Source organism: Lonchura striata, chromosome 1 (assembly GCF_050655825.1).
Source record: "Lonchura striata isolate lonStrDom1 chromosome 1, ASM5065582v1, whole genome shotgun sequence".
Taxonomy (NCBI): Eukaryota; Metazoa; Chordata; class Aves; order Passeriformes; family Estrildidae; genus Lonchura; species Lonchura striata.
The window spans coordinates 89,891,883-89,905,960 of NC_140703.1; the positions used below are offsets into that span (position 1 = coordinate 89,891,883).

At 47.1% G+C, this 14,078-nt stretch overlaps 2 protein-coding genes across 2 annotated transcripts; both read left to right on the top strand.

Moving 5' to 3' along the window:
* The first annotated feature begins 3,912 nt into the window (after positions 1–3,912).
* On the top strand, positions 3,913–12,362 carry LOC146768759 (uncharacterized). The gene is made up of 2 exons (XM_085558173.1): positions 3,913–4,706; positions 10,642–12,362. Exon 2 carries the CDS (start codon positions 10,649–10,651, stop codon positions 12,005–12,007), a length of 1,359 nt encoding a protein of 452 aa, XP_085414299.1. The 5' UTR covers positions 3,913–4,706; positions 10,642–10,648; the 3' UTR covers positions 12,008–12,362.
* On the top strand, positions 4,706–7,388 carry LOC146768760 (uncharacterized). The gene is made up of 2 exons (XM_085558164.1): positions 4,706–6,636; positions 7,120–7,388. Exons 1-2 carry the CDS (start codon positions 4,804–4,806, stop codon positions 7,375–7,377), a joined length of 2,091 nt encoding a protein of 696 aa, XP_085414290.1. The 5' UTR covers positions 4,706–4,803; the 3' UTR covers positions 7,378–7,388.
* Positions 12,363–14,078: the final 1,716 nt, after the last annotated feature.

Here is a 14,078-nt window from a genome sequence, read left to right on the forward strand (position 1 = left end):
GCTTCCCCCAGTAGATATTTTCTCCCTGTTTGTGACTAACGCGTCAGTCTTCAATGAACGTGCTCCTAAGCTTATTAACGGGCTCAGAGGATTAGCTGCCACCGAGCGCCGCCACTCCGATATTGTGATGCAGCGAGTGACATGGAACCATTTGCTGAGCACAGGCAGGGCCGCTGGGACCAAATATCTAAATCACAATTTTAGTTTTCGTCTGGGGAGGGGGAAGGGGGAGGAAATCCCAGCAATAATTACAAAAATCAAACGTTTGGCCAAGTCTGAAAATAGCATTAAAGTTAAGGGCAGGAGGACTGCCGTTTCGGAATAAAAACCCGTCGCCCCGCCCAAAAAATAAAACCCCAAGCCTGTCCTAACTAAAAAAAAATTAGGAGGTTCCCTGACAGGGCCATTAGCTGATTTGAAGGGAGCGTTTTGGTGAGCCACCAGTGCAAAACATGCAGGCCCATCTCAAGGATGATACGCGAAGGTGTGGGTTTATATCACATCTCTCTATCTGCTGCCCGTATATTACTATGTAAAACCCCAGATAAAACCCCAGAGTATAGCCCTCTCAAATCGGAGATTAGAGCAGGATGCAAAATTAGAAGCTTCACTTTATTCCACCCATCCCTTTAAAAACGATCACGCTTAAATAAAATTTAATAGCTAATAATAAAGGAAAAGAGGTCGAAATTATCTGCAGGTTTGAATTTTGCAGAAAATTATCCCAAGAAAAAGAAAAAACATAATGAAAAAAGTTAAAATAGGTCAAGAAAAATATTTTTGAATTACATATTTTTTTATTATTTATGCATTCTTTTTGTTCTACTTTTTTAAGGATTGTGCTTTTGATTTGTGGCCACCTTTATAAAATTGAGCCTCTGAGTTACACTTCACCAAACAGACATCGTTGTAAGTAGCCCAGATAAATAAACTGATTTGTACTCACATTCCTTTTAAGTTCACATGAAACTCACAAATAACAAGAAAATTCATTGGAGTTTTAGGAGAAATATCCTGATAAAAAGCACCGCTTCCCTTTAGGTACAGAACAGAAAAGAACAAACATTTTTCTAGAAATTTCCCATAAAGTGAAATTATAAAAGAAATATTGATATCTTGTCAGATTAAATATTTTATTTGGCATGATTTGTAAAATATACTTTGCTTTTGGTTTTCTTAGTTATTTTTTTGCAATAGTTGGTATTCATTTATTGTATATTATATAAGCAGAAATGTGAGGGGTTTTCATCAAATTTCTCAGTTCCTTAAAATCTTGACAACAAGCACTATTTATAAGGGCACTTTCAGATTTCTGGAAAATTTTTATCACAAAACCTATATTTTTTTGTACTGAGGATTGTTTCAGGAGAAGATTTGAGAGTGGCAAACTGCTGACTAAACAAAGAGTTAGAACCATAACTTTAAGCATTCAGCTTAGAAAACAAAACAAAAAAAGACCCAATCGAACTTTAAAAAGTTTACATTAAAAAATCCTGACAAGGATTTTTTTTCTCACTCCATTTTAAAATGCTTTAAAATAAAAGGCTCCCCAAATAATTCCCTTTTCACATCTTCAAATTTCTTCCATTTATATTTTTCGTTGTCACTTTCCAGTGCAGCTTAACTCTGAGTGTGCTGAAGCTTGAAATGTAGCTTCCGATTTATAATAGCGACAGGACATGCAGCAAATGTCAACAAATCCCTTGTCACCCAGGCAAGGAGGAAATGTGAGAGGTGAGGCAGAGTAGCCCTTCCTTGCTGCATAACACACACACACAAAAAAAAAAAAAAAAACCAAAAAAAAAAAAAACAAACCAAAAAACAAGCCCTCAGTGAAAATAAAGAACTAAGATCCTAGTCATGAAAAGCTATATGAACCCATTAGTATCAAACCAAAATCAGGACAGGATGGTGACACACTGAAAATTTGCTGTTATGCATAATATGTAGTTATAGACTTACGTGATTATTGATAAGTACCTAATTTTAAAATGAAACTCCCCCACCATATACCTCTCTCTTTGTAAAATTAAAAGAATTCCAACACACCACACTGACCATATTCTAAAAAAAAAAGCACCCCATAAAATCCACATCACTGACCTCGAGTGACCTTAATAAATAAGTAACTGCTGAAGGATCAGCTCCCTTGTTGTGAAACAATAGACCCAAACTTCAGTGGAGCACATGCAGGAATATGTCACAGGAGGGTAGCACAGGATTTCAGAGCAGAAAGAAATTTTGGGGAATAACAAGCACACACTGGAAGTTGCTGAAGTAACCTTTAGCAAAGGAAATTCTGCATTTGGCTTAACTTTTAGGGCAGCAGGTAGCCCCCCACCCCCACCTCTTCTTGCCATTGTGTTAATAGAGATGGAGAGAAGTGATAGAAATACATTGCATTCTTTGCCACCCACTCTTTTCTCCCAGTCTCTGAGATGTCATTTTATAAATTTATTCGCTGGCCAACAATGAATCATGCAAAATATAGCAGGCCACTCGTTCTTTGCAAATTTTCTGTCACTGGTTTTTACTCTTTTTAATGTGATCAGTCACCTGAGTCACATTACATACAGGCTTATTTCTGGCTCCAGCTTGGAACAGAGTACCTGTAAGACAAGAGGGAAAGCTGCCTTTGATTGTGTCAAAAGGTCTATGAAATTAGGAGCTAATAGACTGGCTCATAAAAGAAATTTAAGAATATTTTAAATCTCTTCCTTTGGACTACTTCCTGCCTGAAAAATCCTTACTAGGAAATGTGGATATTATGAGCAGGTTCATTCTTAAAATGGATTTTCTTCTTTTATCACTGGGGACAGAATGTGATTTAGACAAATGGAGTGTGGTAGGGAGCTTTCTTGTGTCATTTGAGGCCTTGTCCATCTGTAAGTTGAGGCCAGTGCCTGTGAAAAGCAGGGCTTGACTGTCCATCATATATGCAGATTTGAACTCAATACCACAATTGCAAGAGAGGGAGTTAGTTCATCTTCAGAGGCTACCACCACTCAGCTGGATATTAACTCCTTAATCCCAGTTATGATAACAATTGTGTGTTAGTTAAAACCATTTTCCTGGTTGCTTCACTTCTTTCTGAGACAAAAAGAAGTAAAAAAATGATAAAGGGAAACCTGCTCCATCTGAGGCCAAAAGCAGACTGGCTCAGAGAGTAGTAAGCTCATGTAAAAGTGAGTTTTGAATGTTAATCTTAAAACATTCATGTCCTAGTTTAAGATATCTGACTTAAATTTAGAAGCGGCAAGAGTGAAAACAGAGTTAGGAAGAGATGGGGAGAGCAAGGTGTAGGCAGAGGACTAGTTTTAGACCTCAGCAGTTGGTATTGTTACTAGAACACTGGGCAATACAGCAGGAGTGCTGTTCAGGCATCAACACTAGAATCTCTCCTCTTCCTCAAGTCTCTAGATTTAAAAGGCAGATGATTATTCAGGAGTAGTATTTTCATCATCTTTTTGCCTGGAAGGATGGAGATGTCTGGGCAGGAGAGACTCCATTTTCTGATTCACTTTTATATTTACTCAGTCTTGCATTCAGATTTTTTTTCAGTAGGAAGATATAAAGTTGTTGCTGACTTTGTATTCTGCTGTACCACAACATAGGGTAGAGGGAAGGGAAAGCAAATGTGCAGAGTTGCCAGGAGACAGATTTATTCTGAACTTCAGCACTGTGGAACTTCTACCATGACATTCCTCCCTTCTTCCTTCATTCCTTGCTCCAGGCATGAAGGAGATAGACTAGATATTGCAGGAAATGACCAGCTCCTGCTTTGTTCTAAAGCATTTAGTTCTATTTAGTTTTGGGCAGTTTACAGCCCCACAAAACAGTGTGAATGTTTTCAAAGAATGGCTGTGAAATGGGTGCAACATGGAAAATTCAAGTGGCAAATCTGCTTAGAAGCATCTGATCATTCTTCTGTGGGAGGGGACTTGGGAAACTGTCCCCCCGAATTACCCTGGGAGGTGACAGGTGTGTAGTTCCCTGCCTCCCCTGTTATCAATCAGTATGTCTGTCATCCCTTGGTGCTAGAAAATTCTTTGTTCTTTATACCTCCATTGGTTCCTTCCCTGAAGCCGCTCCTTCCCCTTACCCTCATTGGTTATAACCCTGCCACTCGACCCTGACTCTGCCCCCGAAGCCTTCCTTCACTGAACGCTTCATGCCTGGACCCTCCCTCTCTTGTCCCCGTTATAATCCCGATTCCGCCCCCTGTTCGAGGCTCTCAGAGCGAGCTCCCTCCCGGAGTGGTTGTTTTCCCTTCGCTCCCTGAATTGCTGTTCCTCAATAAACCGTCCTGGAATAAAGCCGCCTGTGAGCCGTCCCGCCTTCATAGAGGAAGATTTCATTACGCTATCCGGCTTCCGAGGACTCGGCTCTCTGACAAGCAGAGTGGTCAGAGACCCAGAAGCCTCAACTGGCGCCCGAACAGACTGGCCCCTCTCAGGAGTCAGCCGCAGAGCGTCTCCTCGGCTGCATCGGCTCTGTGATCCGGCTGCCCGAGGACGAAAAGCGCCGTTCGCCGCCAGTTCCACGAGCGGCTGCTCTTCGTTGAAGAAGATCGCCTAACTCGCGGGCTGCAGACACCTCGTCCTGGTTCGACTTCGAGTTTGGGAGCAGACTCCGAACGGGACGAGACCTGCAGCGCTTCCTCTCCCCCTCAGAGGCTTTTTCGTTTTGACAGCGGTCTTTTTGTGGTGAGTTCCTGGTGCCCTGTCTGGCACCCGACCCTGTCTCTTTTCCTTTTCGTTTCTCGCTTTGTCTCTTTGGGGATTTCCTTTTTCTGCAGTGAGAATGGGCAATCGCTTGTCTCCTGCCCGGCGGGATTTTTACCTCCACGTTAAATCCTCCCTTGTTTTGGGTAACATTTCTTTTAAAAAGAGGGACCTTAAGGCTTTTGTTAATCTTATTTTCGATAACTTCCCTGACACCTCCAGGGATGATTTTTCTTCTCTTATTTTCTGGGGAAATATTGGGAAACTGTTATACGCATTACAAGTAAAGGGGAATTTTTCTGTGGGGCATTTTTTTCCACTTTTTCATTCTATTTACACTTTATTTAAACAAAAGGGTGAGAGTTGGGTTCCCGGTTCTCCTAACCCTCATTCCGCCCCCCCCACTCCTAACCCGGTTTCCCCTAAGGGTGGGTCGGGCAGCAGATCCTGCCATAACCAGGCACAGGGCTGCTACCGTCTCCCTGCTGCTCCCCGCCCCACTCTGTCCTCTCCTCGTCCTGGGACTGGCCATCCCAGTGCGACTCTTTCCTGTCCCCAAAGCCCTCAAACCCCTGTACCCAGTTTAAAACCATGTTATTCGATTCCTGATCTCTGTCACCACACCTCACAAAATGGCGCCGGCCACATGGCCGAGCAGCCCGCCACCGAGGAACAAAATGGCGCCTCCTCTCCACCTCCTCACTCCCTTCGGGCCCCTGCCAGTCCCCCTCAGGCTCCACCTCCGTCGAGTGCCGCCCCTGCGTCGGGTCCCGCCCCTACCACCGCGTCGATTGTTACGTCGTCGGGACCCGCCCCTCCAGCCCCCATGGCCACACCCCTGGGTGGGCCCCCGGTGGGAGGGACCGGCCTGCAGGAAGGCCACGCCCCGGTGGGAGGGAACCCCCTGCCGGAAGGCCACGCCCCGGTGGGTAAGCCTGGCCACGCCTCCCCTCAGGCCTCTTCTGGTTCCCACGCCACCGGAACCGGAAGTCGGCCTGGCCGGAAGCAGGCCATCTTGGCCTGCCGGGCTTCATGCCACCGAAGCCCACCGGCCAAGGGGAAGGTCCGAGCCCTTGCTCGTCCTGCCTCATCCTCCGATGAGGATGAGGACAGCGACAGCCCCCGGCCCACACCTAGGCCGGGAGGTGGGTGGGCCCGGATCAGGGCAGAGGCAATTAAAGATGGGGATTTAGAATTCGCAAGAGATCTGGGGCCGTTCGCAGCACCTGTGGTGAGGACCAGGGGGCAGCGGCCACACTGGGAGCAACTCCCATATGTGGAGATTAAAGAACTGAGGAAGGCTGCCAAAGACTATGGTCGAGACTCTCCTTTCTTTAAGAATGTATTGGACCTCGCTTTCTCGGGCCATACATTGGTCCAGCATGACGTTAAATATATTGCCAAGTCCCTGCTCACTCCCACCGAGCTTTTATTGTGGGACATTCAATGGAGAAAGCTCCTCAAGCCTCTTCTGAAAAAACACAATTTAGCAGAGGCAATTGGAGAGGGAGAGGAAGCCATAGAAGCCCTGGCAGGGGAGGGGGAGTTCAGCCAGCCAGAGGACCAAATACTGTTACCCACGGAGGTCCTAGATGACATCAAGGAGGCTGGCCGAGCGGCACTGTTAAAAATCCCCGATGGGAAAACCCCGCTCCAGAACTTTTCAGCTATTACCCAGGGCCCAGAGGAATCTTTCATAAAATTCGTGGACCGGCTGAGGGAGGCCATCGACCGGCAGATAGACCATCCTGCAGCGAGGGAAGAGCTCCTGAGAAAGATGGCCATGACCAACGCGACAGCCGAGACAAAGAAGATATTAAGGACTTTACCTCAAGACCCCGAACCCACCATCGCACAGATGGTGGAGGCCTGCACGAAAGCCGCCTCCACCGAGACCACTGTCGCCCTTGCAGTAAGTAAGGGGATTGGGGAGGCGATGTTGACGATGAACACCATCCGGTGCTTCGGGTGTGGCCAGATGGGCCACATACAAGCCAACTGCCCATACTGGCCCCCGGAGCAACCACACTACTCGTACACACCCTCCCCAAGACCAATACCCAGGAACCCGATGCCCTACCATCAGCAGGCGGGAAACGGGTCGCGGAGCGCGGGGAGGGGCCGCGCAAGGACAACAAGTGGCCCCTCACAGCGCCCAGGCCTCCCCACCATCCGGGAGGACCGGTGGCCCAGCGGACAGTTCCGGAGGGTTGGCGGAGCCACGACGACGGGCTCCGCCTCTTCCGTAGAACCCGCAACTTAAATTCAGACACTCACCGGGTCCTCAAAAGCTCCATCACTGTGACTCTCCAGGATGAGGACCTGGTGAGAGTTCCCGCTGGGTTCCTGGAACCCCCTTACCGTAATTGTGAGGTAACAGTGTTAATACTCGGAGATTGCAGGCTCACACCAGACCGTGTTACCGTCGTTCCTGAAGTGGTGTGTTTTCAGCCGGGGTCCGAGGTCACCGTCTCAGTCGTCTGCCATCAACCACCTTGCACCATCACCAAGGGGCTCCCCTTCGCTGCCATGTACCTCCTCGACGTGGCCGACCTCACCGATCCACCAGCACAGGACTATTTCGCTGGACATGACTCCGGGGAAGACAATTTTGTCTTCCTCACACAAAATGTTTGCAAATCCAGACCAATGATTGAGACTGTTTTATCGCTTCAGGGAAAGTCCATCAAACTGGACCTGATGGCGGACACCGGGGCAGACGTCACCATCATTCCCCGGTCAAAGTGGCCCCGCGACTGGGAGTTGGTGCCTCCTTGTGGCACAATCTCCGGAGTGGGAGGAGCTGTCAACTCCATGCGCAGCAAACACCTGGTAAGTGTGGAGGGCCCTGAGGGACAGATTGCCACCATTCGGCCTTTTGTTGTTTCATCTAACATCATGTTATTAGGCAGGGACGTTTTGTCCCAATGGGGTGCCCGCCTCGATATCCCTAGCCCTGCATGGGATTTTTAGTATGGGCCACTGCGGAGCGCACCTCCCCACCGCTGAATTGGAAGACCGATGTTCCAGTGTGGGTGGACCAGTGGCCCCTTGTGGAGGAGAAATTAAAAGCGCTCCATGAATTAGTAGAAGAGCAGGTCCGCCTGGGGCATTTAATACCCTCCACCAGCCCCTGGAACACTCCTGTCTTTGTTATTAAAAAACCTGGCAAAGACAAATGGCGCCTGCTCCAAGACCTGCGCAGGGTCAATGAGGTAATCGAGGACATGGGCCCCCTGCAGCCTGGCCTTCCCTCACCCTCCATGCTTCCCTGGGATTGGCAGCTCGCAGTCATTGACATCAAGGACTGTTTTTTCAACATCCCATTGTATCCCGGAGATGCCCCCAGATTCGCGTTCTCCGTTCCTTCCATCAATAGGGCGGAGCCTTATAAGAGGTACCAATGGGCCACTTTGCCCCAGGGAATGAAAAATTCTCCGGTGCTCTGCCAAACTTTTGTGGCCCAGGCGCTTTCGCCGATCAGAAAGCTGTTCCCTGAAGCGATCATCCTGCATTATATGGATGATGTCTTGATCTGCGCTGAAACACAAGCTTATCTGCAGATCACACTTTCCAAAACTGTTAAAGCCATTAAAGCTGCAGGGTTTGAAATTGCCGAAGAAAAGATCCAGCTGTCAGCGCCATGGAAGTATTTAGGCTTTCACATTACGGGAAGGACTGTCGCGCCCCAATCTGTCACCGTCAAAGACGACCCACGGACCCTGCGGGATCTCCAGCAGATCTGCGGTACCATCACGTGGATCCGACCTCTCCTGGGACTCACCACGGAGGAGCTGGCGCCGCTCTTCAACCTGCTACGAGGAGATGGCGACCTAGCTTCCCCTCGCGAGCTAACACCTGCCGCCAAAGGAGCCCTGGAGAGAGTCGCTGAGGCCATACGATCCCGTCAAGCCCACCGTGTGGATCGGCTCCTTCCCGTCACCCTTGCCATCCTGGGTAAGTGCCCAAACTTCCATGGTCTGCTTTTTCAATGGGACGCTGAGCGGAAGGACCCACTCCTTATCATTGAGTGGCTGTTTCTCCCGCACCAGCCAGCGAAAACTATTTCAACTCCTGCAGAGTTGATGGCTAGGATAATAATAAAGGCCAGACAACGCCTCCGGACCCTCGCAGGGTGTGACCCGGCGTGCATTTACCTACCTCTTAATTTGGAACAATTGGAATCCCTGCTTCAGACAAACGAAAGTTTGCAAATTGCTTTAGACAGTTACCCTGGACAGATTTCCATTCATTACCCTAAACATAAAATATTCAAAGACACGTTATATTTGGCCCCAAAGTCATTCAAAAATAAAACACCTATTAAAGGTGCTCTCACGGTATTCACTGATGGGTCGGGAAAATCCCACAAATCGGTGATCACTTGGAAGGACCCGGAGAGTCAGAAGTGGGAGTCTGACATCCAACTGGTTGAAGGTTCCCCCCAGATCGCAGAACTTGCTGCGGTCGTGAGAGCATTCAAAAAATTTCAGCAACCTTTCAATCTGGTAACAGATTCGGCTTATGTTGCCGGGGTAGCAGAACGGGCAGAACACGCCCTGCTCAAAGAAGTTCAAAACAAACAGTTATTCGATTTGCTCACAGAATTAATCTGGCTGATCTCCCACCGAGAGCAACTCTATTATATTATGCATGTCCGGGCTCACACAGACCTGCCAGGAGCTATTGCAGAGGGGAACCGGATGGCCGACCTCCTTGCAATGACATCTCATTACTCTGCACCTGCACTTTCATTAACCTTACCAGACATCTTTGCACAGGCAAGGCTCAGCCATGCGTTTTTCCATCAAAATGCACCTGCCCTTGCCCGACAATTTAAAATATCAAAAGAACAAGCCAAAGCCATACTAGCCACATGCCCAAACTGTCAGTCCTTCGCCCTTCCACCGCTGCCAACGGGGATAAACCCCCGAGGGTTGGCAGCATTGGAACTGTGGCAAACAGACATCACTCACTATAATCCTTTTGGCCGCCTGAAATACCTGCATGTGTCCATAGATACATTTTCTGGGGCCGTGTTCGCGTCACTCCACACTGGTGAAAAAACAAAAGATATCATCAAACATCTATTCATGGCATTTGCCACATTAGGAGTCCCAAAAGCCATCAAAACGGACAATGGGCCTGGATTCACCTCGACAAGATTCGCACAATTTCTACAACAATGGGGAATTGCCCATTCCACCGGCATTCCCCATAACCCCACAGGACAGGCAATAGTGGAACGCTCCCACAAAGAGTTAAAAAGGCTGCTAGAACAACAACACGATTCGGCTCTGGCCATGACACCAGTTGAAAGATTATGCAAGGCACTTTATGTTCTTAATTTTTTAAATTGTTCTGACCGAGAGCCGAATCCCCCTGCACTCAGACACTTTTGCAATAACACCAGGGCAGTTTTGAAAGAGCGTCCGCCAGTCCTCATCAGAGACCCAGAATCAAAAATCATCTCAGGGCCGTACCCTCTGATAACGTGGGGGAGAGGGTACGCTTGTGTTTCCACAGCCCAGGGTCCCAAATGGATTCCTGGAAAATACGTCAAACCGTACCTGGAGAGCACTACCACGGACCCCCCAGCGAGGAGCAACCCAGCGACCCCATCACAATCACCACCAGATAATGCAGTGGCGTGGCGACGGAGAAAAAAGAAGAGGACCGGAAGACCACCCAACATCGTCTCCCGGGTCCTCATCACAAGGACATACCTACCTCTGCAAGACTTAACAACTTCCGCCACCCCATCCCCTCCTGTGCCGTTCCCTCTACCCTCATACCTAACCCGTCATCCCTTTACCCCTCCGTCCTGAAAGTTATTTTTATTTTAACCCAAAAGGGGGAGCTGGGGGAGGGGAGGGAACCAAATGTATGTTGGTAATATTGTTTTGTTTAATTTTAGTACTAGGATGGCTGCCAGAACATCATTCACCCAAAAGAAACAACAGAAGATGTCCCACTGCGCCCAGCTGGTTGCAGCCACGCTTTCCATCCTCCTGTGGCTGTCTGTAGCAGATGGCTGGGTGGTACCACAGCCGAAAGAAAACGTCTGGATCACGCTGGCAAAGTCCTTGCAGCAGGATAACCTATGTCTGGCCATGGGCAACGTGGACAATCCCCTGTCCACTTGCCTGGTAGGGGTCCCCTTGGTAGCTGATGATTGGCCGGTATCCAATTCCGACCTGCTCCGAACCACGGGTAGGAGGCCTAACCCGGTCGATACTTGGGATGAGTGGACCAAAATTTTGCCCAACAGCAAAGAGGAACCCCAAGAATTGGACTTACTGGGGTCCTCCACAGCTAGATATTGTGTCAAATTCTATTATAGGAGGCCAAGTCAAAATTGGCACGGAATTGACTTGGCCAAAAACACATACCGGAAAGATGTAACACCTATCAGTAAAAAATATAACAGCCAAACCTGGTGCAATTATACTAGCCAGATGATTTCAGTTTCATCCACTCATCCCAAGACATTGCCCAGGGGGATGTTTCTTATCTGTGGGGACAGAGTATGGTCGGGAATTCCATCTCGGCTCCAGGGAGGCCCATGCAGCCTTGGCAAGCTTGCTACCCTCACTCCAAACAGAACTCAAATTCTAGATTGGAAAAAAGAAAGACAATTGGCACGCACCAAAAGATCATATGCTCAATTCGACGAAAATTGTGACTCCGAAATTTACGATTGGGGAAAAACAAAGAGGGTCGCTGTATCCATCTTTTTACCATGGTATGCAGCAGCTAAGGCCCTCGGTGAGCTTTCTCACCTGGAGTGTTGGATAAGCAAGCATGCCAACGCCTCGTCTGCCGCCCTCTCCGATCTTCTGGCAGACCAGCAAACCACCAGGCAAGCCACATTACAAAACAGAGCGGCTATTGATTTCCTGCTGCTCGCCCATGGCCACAGCTGCGAGGACTTCGAAGGATTGTGTTGCTTCAATTTAACATCACGGAGCACTTCCATCCAAGCCAACATCCAGCGGATCCGGACCGAAGTACAGGACATCAAAACGGAAACTTCGGCTGTGGACCCCGTCCACAAACTATTGATGCAGTGGGGCATTCCCGGGTGGGCAGCCTCCATTTTAAAAGGACTCTTTTGGATTTTCATAATTATCCTTCTGATTTCAGTTGCCTTAACCATCTTCAAAAAGACGCTTACCAAGACTTTAGCAAATATTTATTTAATTAACAAGAACGGGGGAGATGTGGGAGGGGACTTGGGAAACTGTCCCCCCGAATTACCCTGGGAGGTGACAGGTGTGTAGTTCCCTGCCTCCCCTGTTATCAATCAGTATGTCTGTCATCCCTTGGTGCTAGAAAATTCTTTGTTCTTTATACCTCCATTGGTTCCTTCCCTGAAGCCGCTCCTTCCCCTTACCCTCATTGGTTATAACCCTGCCACTCGACCCTGACTCTGCCCCCGAAGCCTTCCTTCACTGAACGCTTCATGCCTGGACCCTCCCTCTCTTGTCCCCGTTATAATCCCGATTCCGCCCCCTGTTCGGCGCGCTCTCAGAGCGAGCTCCCTCCCGGAGTGGTTGTTTTCCCTTCGCTCCCTGAATTGCTGTTCCTCAATAAACCGTCCTGGAATAAAGCCGCCTGTGAGCCGTCCCGCCTTCATAGAGGAAGATTTCATTACGCTATCCGGCTTCCGAGGACTCGGCTCTCTGACAAGCAGAGTGGTCAGAGACCCAGAAGCCTCATTCTTCTCCTGCTTTCTTGCTTCCAAATGCCTATTTCTTCTTTGTGTTTAAAAGTAGCACTTGGAAAGAGGGAAAATAAATCAATCTGTTAATCTGTTTTTCTTGTGAAATAATATCTGTTTGCAAATACTCTTAAATGTGGATTAGGAATGGGGCAGAAGTGGTGTTCCCCATCCACACCTCTGCCACATTCAGAGGATTATCTGAAAACACATGACACCATAAGAAATGTATCTTTAAAAATCTTTAAAAAAAAAACTTGCAGCATAAATGAGAGCGTACACAGTCTGAACTGATCTACCATCTGTAACTTTTTTCTATCCATCACTACAAACTGCACTGATTTTAATCTGACCATGAAGAGAAAGAACTTGAAGAAACTATGGAAAGCAATTAGTGACATTACAGTATTGAAATGGTAGAATTTAAGAGACAAAAGTCCTATAATGAATATGAAAGCAACAAAAAGAGCCTTATATGTCTAGAGAAACCATACACAATGGCACACAGAAATGTAGCCTACTAGGTATGGGACAACGGAATACAGCACTCTCATACCTTTGAGGGTGGATCAGGGTTATGGAAACCAGAGACTATGGGTCAGATACTGGAGAAAGGAATTATTTTAGTAGCAATTTCCAAATAACTTGAAAGTAGGACTACTTTACTGTAAAGAAAATGGACTCATACCAGGTACAGTTTTTATAGAAATAGAATAGAATAGAATAGAATAGAATAGAATAGAATAGAATAGAATAGAATAGAATAGAATATTTCAGCTGGAAGGAATCTAAAGTGATCATCTTGTTTTACTGCCTGACAGTTTCAGGACTGTTGAAAAGTCAAAGAAGGTTATTAAGCTCATTGTCCAATTGCTTCTTTAACACAGAAACACTTTGGGCATTGACCACCTCTCTATGAGGCCTATGACATTTTTTAACCACCGTCTTGGTAAGGAGATAATTCCAATGTCTAAACCTCCCCTGGTGCAGCTTAGAACCACACCCATGTGTCCTAACACTGGACAGCAGGGAGATCAGCACCTCCCTCTCCACCTCCTCAGGAAGCTGTAGAGAGCCATGAAGTCAAGTCACCCTTCAGTCTTCTTTGTAACTGAGTCTACTTATAAATGTCATATAAGGCTATCTAAATAGGGAAGATCACAACAAATGTCAGTTTACAATGGCTTGTTTCTTTAGTGTGGTTCCTTCTGCCTGTTCACATTCCTCAAGTTATTTTGATTACTCTGAGGGCTTTAAACACAAAATATTTAATTTAGCTCAAATTTATGTTTTGAATCTCACTCCTTTTAAAGCTTTTTTAACCTTCTTCTTGCTTCAGAGCTCTTACTGGTTTTATCTTAGTTATGAGTCACATTCCTCTCTTATTATTGTTTACCATTTCTATAAGTTTTGTTCTTAGGTTCCTTGTCATTTTATCCCCATAGATGTGAAAAATGCAAATCAGCCTTACAGCTATGCCATAGGTCTGGGTCTAGCCTTTCCACTGCCTGGGAGAACATGCTAAGATCAACACCTGAATCTTACCTAGTTGATATAAAGACAACTGCTCCTGCTCTAGTGTGAGGTCCTCTGTGGGTTGCTGGGTGGATATCTACTCTGATTTGGTTCTT

Excerpts from the sequence above, each read along its gene's own strand:
- LOC146768760 (XM_085558164.1), top strand. The coding sequence starts at position 4,804 with ATGGGCAATCGCTTGTCTCCTGCCCGGCGGGATTTTTACCTCCACGTT. Across the intron at positions 6,637-7,119 it reads AGACCACTGTCGCCCTTGCA|ATTGCAGGCTCACACCAGAC; the intron begins GTAAGTAAGGGG and ends TAATACTCGGAG.
- LOC146768759 (XM_085558173.1), top strand. The coding sequence starts at position 10,649 with ATGGCTGCCAGAACATCATTCACCCAAAAGAAACAACAGAAGATGTCC.